This window comes from Carettochelys insculpta, chromosome 24, assembly GCF_033958435.1.
Source record: "Carettochelys insculpta isolate YL-2023 chromosome 24, ASM3395843v1, whole genome shotgun sequence".
Lineage (NCBI taxonomy): Eukaryota > Metazoa > Chordata > Testudines > Carettochelyidae > Carettochelys > Carettochelys insculpta.
Window position 1 is genome coordinate 5,501,726 of NC_134160.1, and position 12,113 is coordinate 5,513,838.

The 12,113-nt window shown below is 60.9% G+C and overlaps 1 protein-coding gene across 9 annotated transcripts in view; it reads right to left on the reverse strand.

Annotated features, from left to right (window-relative positions):
• Positions 1-12,113, reverse strand: part of COL16A1 (collagen type XVI alpha 1 chain) — a 93,305-nt gene that overhangs the window by 69,837 nt on the left and 11,355 nt on the right. For all 9 annotated transcript variants that reach the window (XM_074976121.1, XM_074976120.1, XM_074976117.1 and 6 more), the window contains exons 3-6: positions 11,705-11,779; positions 11,447-11,564; positions 1,768-1,891; positions 434-709 (exon numbers count right to left, since the gene is read on the reverse strand). In XM_074976121.1, the coding sequence (XP_074832222.1) occupies positions 434-709; positions 1,768-1,891; positions 11,447-11,564; positions 11,705-11,779 (593 nt within the window). The remainder of the gene's footprint in view (positions 1-433; positions 710-1,767; positions 1,892-11,446; positions 11,565-11,704; positions 11,780-12,113) is intronic.

Genomic DNA, 12,113 nt, shown 5'->3' on the forward strand with positions numbered 1-12,113 from the left:
CCCAGCCCCCATCCCCGGCAGGGCTCCCGGCACCAGGGAGGGAGGAGCTGGCATTTCCCAGGGCGCCGGCCTGGTGGGGGGCAGCAGAGCAAGGGAGGGGCAGGGCGGCTGACCCCACGTCCTGCCCTCTCTGCAGCCGGCCCCATCTAAAGCTCTGCTTCTCCGGCCAGCTCCTCGAGAGGACCCATTATAACACCCCCCAGGCCATCCGTCCCATCTGGGCCTCCACGCTGCTCCTCACCTGACCGGGGACGCCGCAGCTGAGCAGCATCCGGGTGCAGCTGCACCCGCTTGCCAGGGGCCCGTGACCCAGAACCCCTCCCCTTTCGGCCGCTGGGCCAGGCATCACCCCTGCCTCCCACCCCTGGCTGAAGGAGGCAGCCGCCCCCGCTGGGAGCCAGGAACCGCTGGCAGGCGTGTGGGGGCGGCTCACCGGCACAGGGGCCCCGCGCACAGCGTCCAGGCCGATGAAGACGTTGCCTTCCCTCGTCACGCCCCGCCAGGGCTCCAGCGGCTTGGAGGAGATGTAGCGGCAGTCGATGTGGACGGAGACCCGCCGGCGCTGCACACTCAGGGCCACCTTGTGCCACTTCTGGTCGAAGAGGGAGGAGACGCCCTTCCCGGTGAAGACGCTGCTCACAAACTCCTTGGCCTGGGCCTGGGCCTGGAACTCCAGGCTGCGCTCCTGCCCGTGCACCGCCAGGGAGAGCTGGGCACGAAGGAGACACACGCGCCTCGCTCAGGATGGGCCCGGGGGCTGGGCCAAGCTAACGCCAGCACCTGCGGCCTCCAGGCAGAGCTGGCTCCCAGCCGGAGGGGGGCGTCTGTGGAGAGACCCCACCCTGGCAATGAGGGGTCTGGGCAGCCCTCACGCCCACTGCTCATCCCACCCCTGCTGGAGGCAAGAGGGCAGGGCCATCCCTCCTGTCTGGGACCAGGGGGCACCAGCAGGGCGGCCACACCTTCCAAGGGTCCATCGGAGGCCCCCGGCGCAGCAGGCTGGACGGGGCAGGCGGAGTCTGAACCAACCTCCGTGGGCAAAGTGCCTGGTGGGGTCGGAGAAGGCAGCAACGCAAAGGCCTCCAGCACCCCGCGAGAGCTCTCAGGGTGCCGTCCCCCTTGGTGCTTTCCTATGCTTGTGGCGGGCGGCTCTTCCCCCGGGGGCACGGCCCCTGGGCACACCGCAGCAGGAGCGGGGCTGTGGGGGCTGGTGCAGGGAGGCACAGGTACAGGAGCAGGCCGCTGCAGCACCCCGTATTTTATATGGGATCCTGGAGGTCCCTCTAATTTTTCCATCCACGGCCAGAATAAATGTTATTATGGGCACCAAGGCACACGCGGATGCGCACCACCAATAGAAACACAGGCTGCTGCCTGCGGGTGCCCCGCTGGGCGGCACCTGGCTCCTTGAGGGCCGCCCAAGCACTCAGCTCGCAGGGAACACGGCTCCTGGCTGTTATCTGGTGCTTCACTCCCAGCCCTGCACCCACCATGGGCCTGCCCCCGCCTCCCAGCCCTGTCCAGGTCCCCACTCCCAGAGACAAGGCCCTGACCCCGGCCCCAGCGAGGCGGTGGGGGGCTGGACAGGACCGGACCGGCCCGGCACCGCTCACCTTACCTGCTGGATGCGCTCCAAGTGGTGACCCTAGGCACAAGCAGCTTATGGCACCGCTAAATTCAGGGCACCCCCCGGGCCCCTGAGGAGGTGCGTGTGCCTAACGCCGGCCCCGAGCCGGACAGAGAGGGGAGCAGGCCCGGCAGAGGTACCTGGGGGTAGCCCTGGCGGTCGGTGACCTGGAGAAGGTACCAGTTCTCCTTGCTGCTCTGCTTCTTCAGGAGCACCGTGATCACCAGGGTGAACTCCTCAGGCAAACCGAGGGGGAAGACCCGTCTGGGGGCAGAGAGGAGGCGGGCGTCAGAGAAGGGAGCTCTGCGGAGCTGGGCCCCTGGGACGCACCAGGGTGCTGGCTGCTCCTTTAGCACTGACACAGCACGGAACCGCAGCGGCACACGCGTGCGTGTGCGTGTGCGTGTGCGTGCGCGTGCGCGTGCGCGTGTGCGTGGGGCGCTCTGGCTGTGAGAGGCTAACGGATTGTTTGGGTTTGAGGGTGAGACCCTGACACGGGCATACGCCTGCGTGACGAGGCACGAGGCTCTGTGCAAGTCCTTCCCCCGGTGGTGCTCCCTGGGGTGCTCAGGGTTGCGAAGCAGGTCGCTGGCCCCTGCTCATGCTGAGGGCACCTTGTTGGTACCTGCCAGGGAGCAGCACAAGTACCTCCCTTCCCAGTCCCCGCAGCTCTGCTGTCCCGCTGCAGGCAACCAAGAGGAACCCGCCGCCCAACTCCGCCAGCCTGAACCCACTGGCCACTGCCCGGTTCTCCTTCCCAAAGGAGCCGTGCACCCAGCTCCCTGGTGGTGCCCATCACCCGCCTTAATTCACAGACCCCGTGAACAGAACTGGCACCACTCCGCACACCTCTCGCACGGGGCAAAGTGGACCGTGCGACGCCGGCTGTCAGCACCGTCCTCCTGGGGCAAATGGACATGGGGATCCCAAACTCCAGGGTTCCTGCTGAGACTGGTTCCCGCCCCCGCAGCCTCGGCCTCTCCAGAAGGGAACAGGGCTTGGACTCTCCCCATCTCTCCGTCTTCAAGTGACAGCCCCGCAGGAGTCCCGATGATTTTCTTCCATCCGGGGCAGAATAAATTTCATTATGTGCACCAAGGATGTGCACCTGTCCCAGAGTGGGGGGTCCCCAGGCCCTGACCCCATCCACAGGCAGATGTGACTCTCACTCAGCAGGGAGAACAGACGGGTTATTGGCCAACAGGGACACAGCGTAGAACAGACTCGTCAGCACAGGAACCAGGAGCCCTCAGTATCATCCATCCTGGGAAGAGGGACCCAGAGGAGGTCCCTGAGCTGGGCCCTGGTCCCCTTCCTCCCTCTCCAGCCAGCCCAGACTGCCCCACTCCCCAGCCCAGTTCCAATTCACACCAGGCAGGCCCCTCCTCTCGCCTTTGCCCTGTTTCCAAGGGAAGAAAGGTGGCACCTGGTTGCCCAGGTTACAAAGCGCAGGGAGGGCCTGGCCTACGGGTGAGAAGTCGTCACACCGAAACTCCCCTCACCACTAGGCACTGATGCTGTGCCCAGGGAAACTGAGGCGCTCACCTCAGGTTGCCACAGGACAGTAGGAAACACATGCAACCTAAAGAGAGGAATAAAATCCTCACCCCCCCCCACCCCACTGCATCACAGCACCACCAGCAGAAACACAGGGTGCCCACAATGGGGGGCTGGGCGTGCTGCTAACCTGCTGGGCACCAGCTGAATCCCTCCTGGGCAGCTGCCCATGCGCTTGGCAAACAGGGGACGCTGCAGCCATGCAAGGCCAGCCAGGATGGGATAAAGGTTCCTGTGTATCCTCTCCCCGACTGCAACCCCCTGAACCCTGCAGCCATGGAAGCAGGGCTGGGCCCTCCAAGCCCAGCTCCGTGCAGTGCCCCCACGCCAGCCCCTGCAGTGCGAAGGTTTGTGGCAGGGGGGGACCTCAACTCTCCCGGAGCCAGCAGTTGGACGGCTGCTGTTTCCATCTGTGCTGGCAGACACCCTCTCCCGTCAGCACACAGCAGGCTGGGGCGACGATGCGCAAACAGAAGCGCTCAGACCAAAACAGGAACTCTCCACGCGCCGGGGGAGCAGGGGCTGTTTGTGTCTCCCATGGAGAGACACCAGGGCTCCGGGCTGCACAGAAGGTGCCAGGGCTGAGGAAATAAGGGAGGCCAGCAGAAGGGCTGGCTCACCAGCTTCCCTCCCGGCCTGGGAGAGGGTCGGCCCGCCCGCCGAGCCCGAGCCAGCACTGGCTAATGCGTGCCAAAGCCCCAGAACTCCAATCGTACCCATCCAAAACCACCCAGCCAGCTCACCCGTCCTCCCAGACACCCTGACGCTCACCCCCACACCACACACCCCTAAACACGCCCCCCCCCCGCCAGCCACAGGTGGGGAGAACACCCCAAAAGTGACTTGAGTAAAAGAACAGCTACTTTCACTTCTGAGTGCAATAAAGATGTGCTGTGCATGTACTTTTACTCAAGTAGTTTTTGGGGGGGGGTTTGTACTTAAATACAGCAGTTGTACTTAAGTACACCCCCCGCAACTGCACTTTTACTCAAGTAACTTTTTGGGTACTTTTCCCACCTCTACCTCCAGCACATACACAATCCTCCCCAACACCAAAACACCCTCAGCATCAGCTCCCTCCAACCTTAGGGCACAACCCCCCCCAGAGCCACTAGCCAAATTCTAAAGCCCTTTGTGGCCAGCCCTGCCCCGGCCGGTTAGTAAATGAACTCTCACTCCTTCCTATGGAGTCTTCCCTGCGCACAAGGCCGCTCTCTTCCTACTTCCATGCCCCTGGCCCCAGCAGCAGGAAAAACAACTGCAGAAGGCCCCCAGAAGTTGCCTTTTTTCCCCCCGCAGTCAAGACAATGAAGAGAGCAGAGGCTCCAACTGCCAAATCTCCTCCTCTTTCCCGGAAGCAGCTGCCAACATCTGCTGCTCGGCACCAGAGCCGACAGCGTTCATGTGTGGGACACCCCCCGCCCCCCAGCCGGATTAACTGGAGCGCTGGTCAGCTCCAGGGGCCAGATTGTTCCAGCTGTCGCAGGAACATTGCCCGTCAGTGAGTCACACAATTACAAAGGCGCTCGCCGGGGTGATTCGCGTTGGAAGAGGAAATTGTTTCCATACTGCCAGGAGCTCAGGAGAAGGGAAGGGCCTGGTTTTTATCGAGGGGAAGGCCTAGCAATCTAGATCCCGTTGTGTCAGGCGCTGTACGTACAAATGGGCAGAGCTGGCCCTCAACCCCATGTCACAGGCCGGGAAGTGGGCCACAGAAAGACAGAGGGACTTGCCCAGGTCATAGTGGCTATGCAGAGATAACGTCCATCTCCAGAATCCCCTCTAACACCTTCACCTTGGGGTCCTCCCTCAGAACCCCCCACGGCCCTGCTTCTGCAACTGGCGTCTCAGCGCGGCCCGACATTTCCCCTTTACTCCTCCTCTGACCCCCACCACAAAGATGCAGCCACCTCTGTGGGCAGCTGGGAAAGGCGGATGCTCATCACGCCTCTGGTCTCACTTCCTTCAGGAGAACAGCACCCAGGGCAGAGCAACCCCAGAGCCCCCAACGCACACGCCGTTGGTGCCCAGGTAGGCAAGGCACAGGGAGGCCAGAGAAACCGTGCCCTCAATGCAGCCCATTCTGGGGAGGAGCCCGCCTCATCCAGCCACCACAGGGGCATGTTACAGAAGGGCACAAGGCTTGGCTGCCTGCCTCAGATGCTGCCTTGGGAGAATAAGGCACCTTCTGCCACCCAGTCTTCTGCAGGGGCTGGGTGCAGGGCAGCGAGCCAACCCCCAGACCCCTGCCCCACTCCTGCAGGAGGGGAGAGTACAAAGGTCACTGAGCGCTGGGCATGGAGCCAGCCTGCGGAGAACCCCTTCCTGGGCTGAATTCCTGTCCTAATACTAATCATGGGAGGCCGAGAAATGCACCTCATGGTACTTCTCCTGGCAGGGTCTGGTGTTTATTTATAACCATCAGGAGACCCCCATGCCCCACGCCCACCCAGCTGCACTGCAGGGGCTGGTGAGGGGACACTGGGGAATGAGGAGCAGCGTTCCCTCTAATTGTTCCCACCCATGGGTGGAATAAATGTTGTTGGGTGCACCAAGGCACGTACAGATGTGCACCACCCATGGAGAAACATGCTGCCCACATGGGGCAGCTGTGGATGCTCTGTTAGGTGGCACAGGAATCTCTCCTGGGGAGCTGCCCAAGAGCTCAGCTGACAGGGAACACTGGTGAGGAGGGATAGCCTGGAGCTGACCCATGCGGCACTCCTGGAGGTGCCAACTGTTGCAATGAAAAAAACCAAAGCCAGAGAAGTTGTGGTCACTAAAGAGTTCACAACACCTGACAAGGGGGTGGTGGAGTTAGCCCCACAGTCCCGGCCAGTCCCTTCCGCCCTCTGAAGTTCCCCTGCAGTTTCAGTTTAGGTCACAGGATTCTTCACTGGCTGTTCTGAGCTGCTGCTCTGTTCCACCCCAGAGCAGGCTGCATTCTGACAATGACCGACATGAGTCCTATCTGCATATTACAGCAGGCGCAACAGCCATGCCAGGGGTTGCAGAGAGGAGCCCAGGCAGATGCCAGCCCTGTGCAGACGGTTCCCTTGGCAACCCCTGGTACAAAACCCTGAGGCGAAGGGAGCCGGTTGCTGCTGAAGGAGACAGACAGGCGAACAGGCATCGCTAACCAGCCTGCTCCCGTCCTGGTGGCAGATACAAGCTCCAGGTTGCCTGTCTGCCCTGGCTCCTCCTTGGCTTTCCCCTGCATACCTGGTGCATGACTCAGCCCAGCAAGCGAGCACAGCAGGAGGGGGCTGGCAATGGTGTGTGGAGATCCGGACGAACCCAACACCCCTGGCCCAAACTGGCACTGGCCCAGGCCCAGCCGGCAGCTGGGATCGCGGCGTGAATGGAGAGAGCGGGGAAAACCAACAGGACTGGAAGCAGCCACTGACAGAGGCGATGGGCAGTGCTTTATGAGCCGCTCACCCTCCAGCTGGTCGGGTGGGGGGGGCTCAGCACCTCGGCCCCCCACACAGCTCCCACTGCACCACTGATAGGCCACTAAGGAGCTCATCATCCTGGCGGGGGGAGCCCCAGGGTGCTGGCCGGTTCCTGCTGAAGTTCCCCTGCAGTTTCTTTTCAGGTCACAGGCCAAACCAAGAGAGTCACCTACCCACTTTGCAGGGCTTGGCTTCACTAACACAGCACCATCCCTTTCAGCTTAACTACTGCTCCTCCCTGGGGACAGCCCAGCCCAGCCCAGCCCACCCCTAGATCCTCTCTCTGCAGACAACCCCTCCTCCATCCATTCCAGCAAAGCAACAACGCGTTTAACACCTGCGCAGCAGGGCTGACACCTACTAACAGCCAGAGGAGGTCCAAGCAAAACCTCACCAGCCTACTAAGCAGCTTAGGCCAGGTCCCATCCAGCTCCACATGGCTCTGGAGACAGACTAAGGCCCTGGAACATTTTGACAATGCCACAATATTTGGGGGAGGGCGTCAAATTTTGTTTAAAGGGGAGATTCACGCGACCCCCACCTTTCCTGCCAGCTGTTTCAGAGGCAACAAATCAGCGTCCCCCATGAAACAGGTGGGCAGACATTGCCGAGCAGCACTCCAGGGAAGGAGGGAGCGATGGAACAGACAGGGGAGCGGATTTTAGAGTTGTAAATTCCCAGGGACCACTGTGACCCTCCAGTCAGCTCTCCTGCCCAGCACGGCCCAGAGAATTCCCCTGCAAATCCCTAGAGCCAGCTCACTGCTGGTATGAACAGGGCCAGTGGTGGAAAATGCTCCCTGGCCCTTGGTAAGAACAGAAAAACAAAGGTCCGTCGAGCCCAGTGTCCTGTTTTCTGACAGCGGCCATGCCAGGTGCCCAGAGGGAATGACCATGTAACCCCGGAGGCACTGAGACCCCTGACAGCTCTGCTCCTAGGGCGACGCTGGAAGGAGACAGGTTTGCTGCCGACTCCGCACACGTACCTGGGGGCAGCTTGCAGGGCAGCTTCCGGGTTGCATGCAGCATGGGCAGGCTGGGAGGAAGCAGGCTGCTAAGCCAGGATGGCTATAGCTCCCACCTGGTCAGCTGATGCTGCAGCCCCTCCTCAGTGCTCATGCCTGGCCCTCTCCCAGCTCTGGGCATGTTTCCACAGGCTGCGGGGGAGCTGCTGCCCACAGGCAAGCTGGGCCCAGGCTGCACATGATGGAGGGAGAGGGCCCTGTTGAAAAGAACGGCCTGGCCTGGCCAGTCACTGCTAAGCATTGCAATCCGCCTGGCTAGAGCCTTCCCACGGCGTGCCGAGCCAGGGATACAAGCCCCATGCACACAGCCGTGATTTCACAACCTGGCCAGCGTCCCGGTCAAACTGCGCTGCCCAGTTTACTTTCGAGGATTCAGCCAGTCCTGGCCAGGCTCAGCCTGCAGCGGGTACCCAGCGCACCCTGGCCCGGAGAGCTCCCAGCTCCCCGCCCTGGGCAGTGCCCCACCTGAGCTCTGCCACCCCAGCCCGCTGATCAGCAGGTCCCACGTGGAGAAGGGTCCTATGGCCGGATCACACGCATCACCCCCAGCCCTGGCTCTGTGGTCACAACCTTGCCCTCCCACCCCGCCCCGGCTCTCTGCCGCCGCAGCCCAGAGCCAGGCCTTACAACACCCCGGGTGTACCCACTGCCAGGGCGGCTCCTTAAGAGGTCGGACCCAGGCAGGATCCCTGTAGGTTGGTGACACAGTCTGCCCCCTCTGGGTTGGGCTCAGGGCTCCTGTCCCAAGCGGTGGGTGACGGGAGGAGCTGCGGGAGCCATGGTGCAGGGGGCTCTGTGGTCAGCCCTTGGGGAGGGCAGCCAGAGATGTGCAAAGCCCATCTGACAGGAAGGCCAGCAAGGAACGGATTTGGCCTCCGGGCTGAATGAGGCCCAACTGCTCCAACAAGACACATGGAGACGGGCCTGGCCTGGGCTGAGCAGCAGCATCCCATGGACTGGAGTGATGGGGTCCTCCCAGCGCATCCGGCTGCGCAAGGCTCCCCATGCATGCCCCAAGGAGGAGATTGCCTCTCCCCTCTCAGCCTCACCCTGGTGTTGCAGCAGCTACATAGCTCAAGTTTGCAATCATCACAGAAGCAGAGGCTCCCTGCCCGGAAGGATCTCTCCCCACCAATTTTTTCCACCAGTGTGCAGAATAAATTTTGTAATATGCACGACACTTGAGTGGATGTGCACCACCAGGAGAAACATGCTGCCCCCTGAGGGCGCTCTGCCAACCAGCTGGAAGGCATTTGAATTTCTCCAGGGCTCCTCTTATAGGGAACTTAAGTCCCGTCCCTGCTCTGTGTGTCCTGAAAGAACCCAGGATGTTTTTCATAAGAGCAGAGGTTTCCCTGGAGCTACTGGGGAGAACGTCACCCTTGCTCCCACCCGGGGCTACGCTCCTCCCCAGAGGCAGCTGCAAGATCTGTAACCTGTGAAGTGCCAGGCAATGCTTCTGGGTAGCACCTTGCCATGAGAATGGCTCTGATCGCAGAGTAAGCAGCTCTCTGCTCATTATGGAGGAGGAGGAGGAGGAGGAGGAGGAGGAGGAGGAAGGTTTCTGAGAGGGGCCAGCAAAGGTCCAGGCCCAGTGTCACTTGCTGACAGCCGAGCACAGAGAGTACCTGCTCAGAGCAGCTGCTGCTGAGACAAGGGCTGTGTGGGGTTTAAGGAGCCTGACCTAATGCCACGCCTTGTCACGGACCCCGACCCTGTTTTCTCCTCTGAGTCCTGGGCCTTAGCAAGAGCAGCAGCAAGCGGGGAACCCAGCGAAAAAACCACCGGCAATGCTCTGGAGTCACAGACGCTGCTGTGCATGGGAGCGACACCCTCCCCACAGAACCGTCCTGCAGCGGTGCCAAGGCCCCAGCAGACTTCTCACAATCAGACAACACTGGAACTGGAAGGGACCTCGAGAAGTCACCGAGTCCAGTCCCTGCCCTCACAGCAGGACCAAGCACCATCCGGACCATCCCTGACAGATGTTTATCTAACCCGCTCTTTAACATCTCCAGTGATGGAGATTCCACAACCTCCCCAGGCAATTTATTCCACTGTTTAACCACCCTGAGAGTGGGGAAGTGTTTCCTGATGTCCAGCCTAAACCTCCCTTGCCGTAATTTAAGACCAATTGCATCCTGTTCTTGTGTCTTGTCCATCATCAGAGATTAAGGACAATAATTTTCCTTCCTCCTCCTTGTAAACAGCCTTTTAGGTACTTGAAAGTTGTTACCATGTCCCTTCCCGGTCTTCTCTTTTCCAAACTAAACAAACCCAGTTCGTTCTGTCCTCCCCCATGGGTCATGTTTTCCAGACCTTTCATCATTCTTGCTACAGGATTCTGCAGTAATGGACCCACCACACCAGCTAACACCTTGGCCCTACAATGATACAGCCACGTCCTATATAAATGGCTTAAATGCAAGGGGGTTCCATCTTGTAACCCCCAAATGCACACAGCAGCACGTTGGAGGGGTGACGCTCAGGCCGCAGGGAGAATGCAGCCCTTGGCAATGTCGTGCAGTGACACTCAGCGGCAGGTCCTGAGCCGCTGCCTTGTAGGAGTCACTTTTACAGTGAGGCTGGGACAAAGGAGACCAGAAACACAGACCTGTGGCAGATCGGCACCAAACCCACCTCCTGAGCCCACTGTCATGCAGTGGGAGAGGTCCTCAGGCCCTGCTGGCCGGGGTGACTCTCACTCAGCAGGAGAACAGCGGGTTTGTTAGCCAACAAAGGGACAGTGTCATACAGAGGGGTCAGTACAGTAGAGACAGCCAGTCCAATCCATGCTGGGGAGAGGAGGCCCGACGGGTGCCCCCCGAGCCGGGGCCTTGCGCCCTCCTTTGTGTCTCTCTGCCAGACTCACTGCTTTCCAACTCCCCCTTCCAATTCAAAACCTCAGCAGGAGCCCCCCAACCTGCTGTGAGGCCCACACATTACACACGTATCCCCCACTCCATCACACTCACCTCCCAAGTGGGGCGAGAGGTGTGAAGTCAGGTGACTTCCCTGGACTCTGCCCTCCTGCCCCTGCTCACGCCAGCCAGCAGCGACCTCAAGCATCGCTTCCCACTGGACAGGTGCATCTCTCCCCACTCAGCTAGCCCAGGGAGACCTGGAGCACCCTTCCGCTACCAGCGGCAACTCTGAGCTTCCCGGCCTGGCTCCCTGCCCGCCAGGAGCTGGGCTGTGAGAGGAGGCAAGCCCCCGCCCATCAGCACCAGAAAGAGCTGTGCTGGAGCATTCTGCCCACCAAACAAGTGGAGTCCACAAGACAGCGCCAGCTGGTGTCCAGACCAAGGGGTCACAGCTGCCACGGCCCCCAGCAATGTACTGGCTAATCTTTTCCATCCATGCGTGGAATAAATTTTTTAGCACGCCGAGGCGTGTGGATGGGCACCACCAGGAGAAACACACACCTAACCATGGCACTCTGCAAATCAGCTGGGCCGCATTGGAATCTCGCCTGAGCAGCCACCCATGGACTCAGCTCTCAGGGATCCCGGCACGTGGCCCAGAGAAGCCATCCCTTAGTCCACACTGCACGGCCGCTCACGGCCAGGCTCAGCGGCACAGGGCGGAAGGTTCTGCCTCGTCTCTCCAAGCCAAAGCTGCTGTGGCTATGTCTGTACAGCGCCTAGCGCCAAGAGGCCACATTCCGCCCATCAGTGGATTCCAATCTAGGAGTCTGGCAGCTGAGAGCAAAGAAATCCCCTGTGCTTTCTTGGCGAACCCACGTGGACCCAGTTCCCCCAGGCAGAGCAGCTGGGCACTTACTGCGTGGGCTGGACAAGGGGCGTGCTGCCCAGCCGGAGGATCAGAGGCCCCTTGGGATTGCGGATTTTCTTTATGGACGAGGTCTTCAAAAGCCCAAACCGTTTAATCAGATTAAAACCTGCAGGAGAGAGGGGAGGAGAGGTGAGACCCAGGCTGGAAAGCTCCCTGCCTGCTGCAGGACTTGGGTGGCCCTGCTGAGCAGCAGAGCCACCAGAAAACCCAGGCTGGAAGATGGGGCCCCTTGGCGTGCAAGCTCACCTGTTACATTTACGTGTTTGTCACTGGCCTGCTCCAACATCAGCCCCTCTTGCTGCAACCCTGGACAGCGCTCGCCTGCAAGAGAGACCGACGTCAGCGGCAATGCCCAGGTCGTGGTCAGAACACCACTGAGGTCCAGGGGAACCAGGGGGGCGGAAGGGGTACATGCCCCTTCGCCCTAGAGCATGCTCGCACGGGGACCCATCAGCAAGCACTGAACTCTAGGGCGAGTGCCCCCTGGGCTCACGTCCCAGGAAGGACCAATGAAAATAAATCACACGCCACATAAGGGCGGCTTGGGCTGGGCGTCAGGGTGACCCGGGGTGGGAGGGGTTGGTGGCAGGTTACGAAGCCCCGTCTGCTGCTAGATCACATTGGTACCAAGGGACCCAACACTGTCCCCACCCGG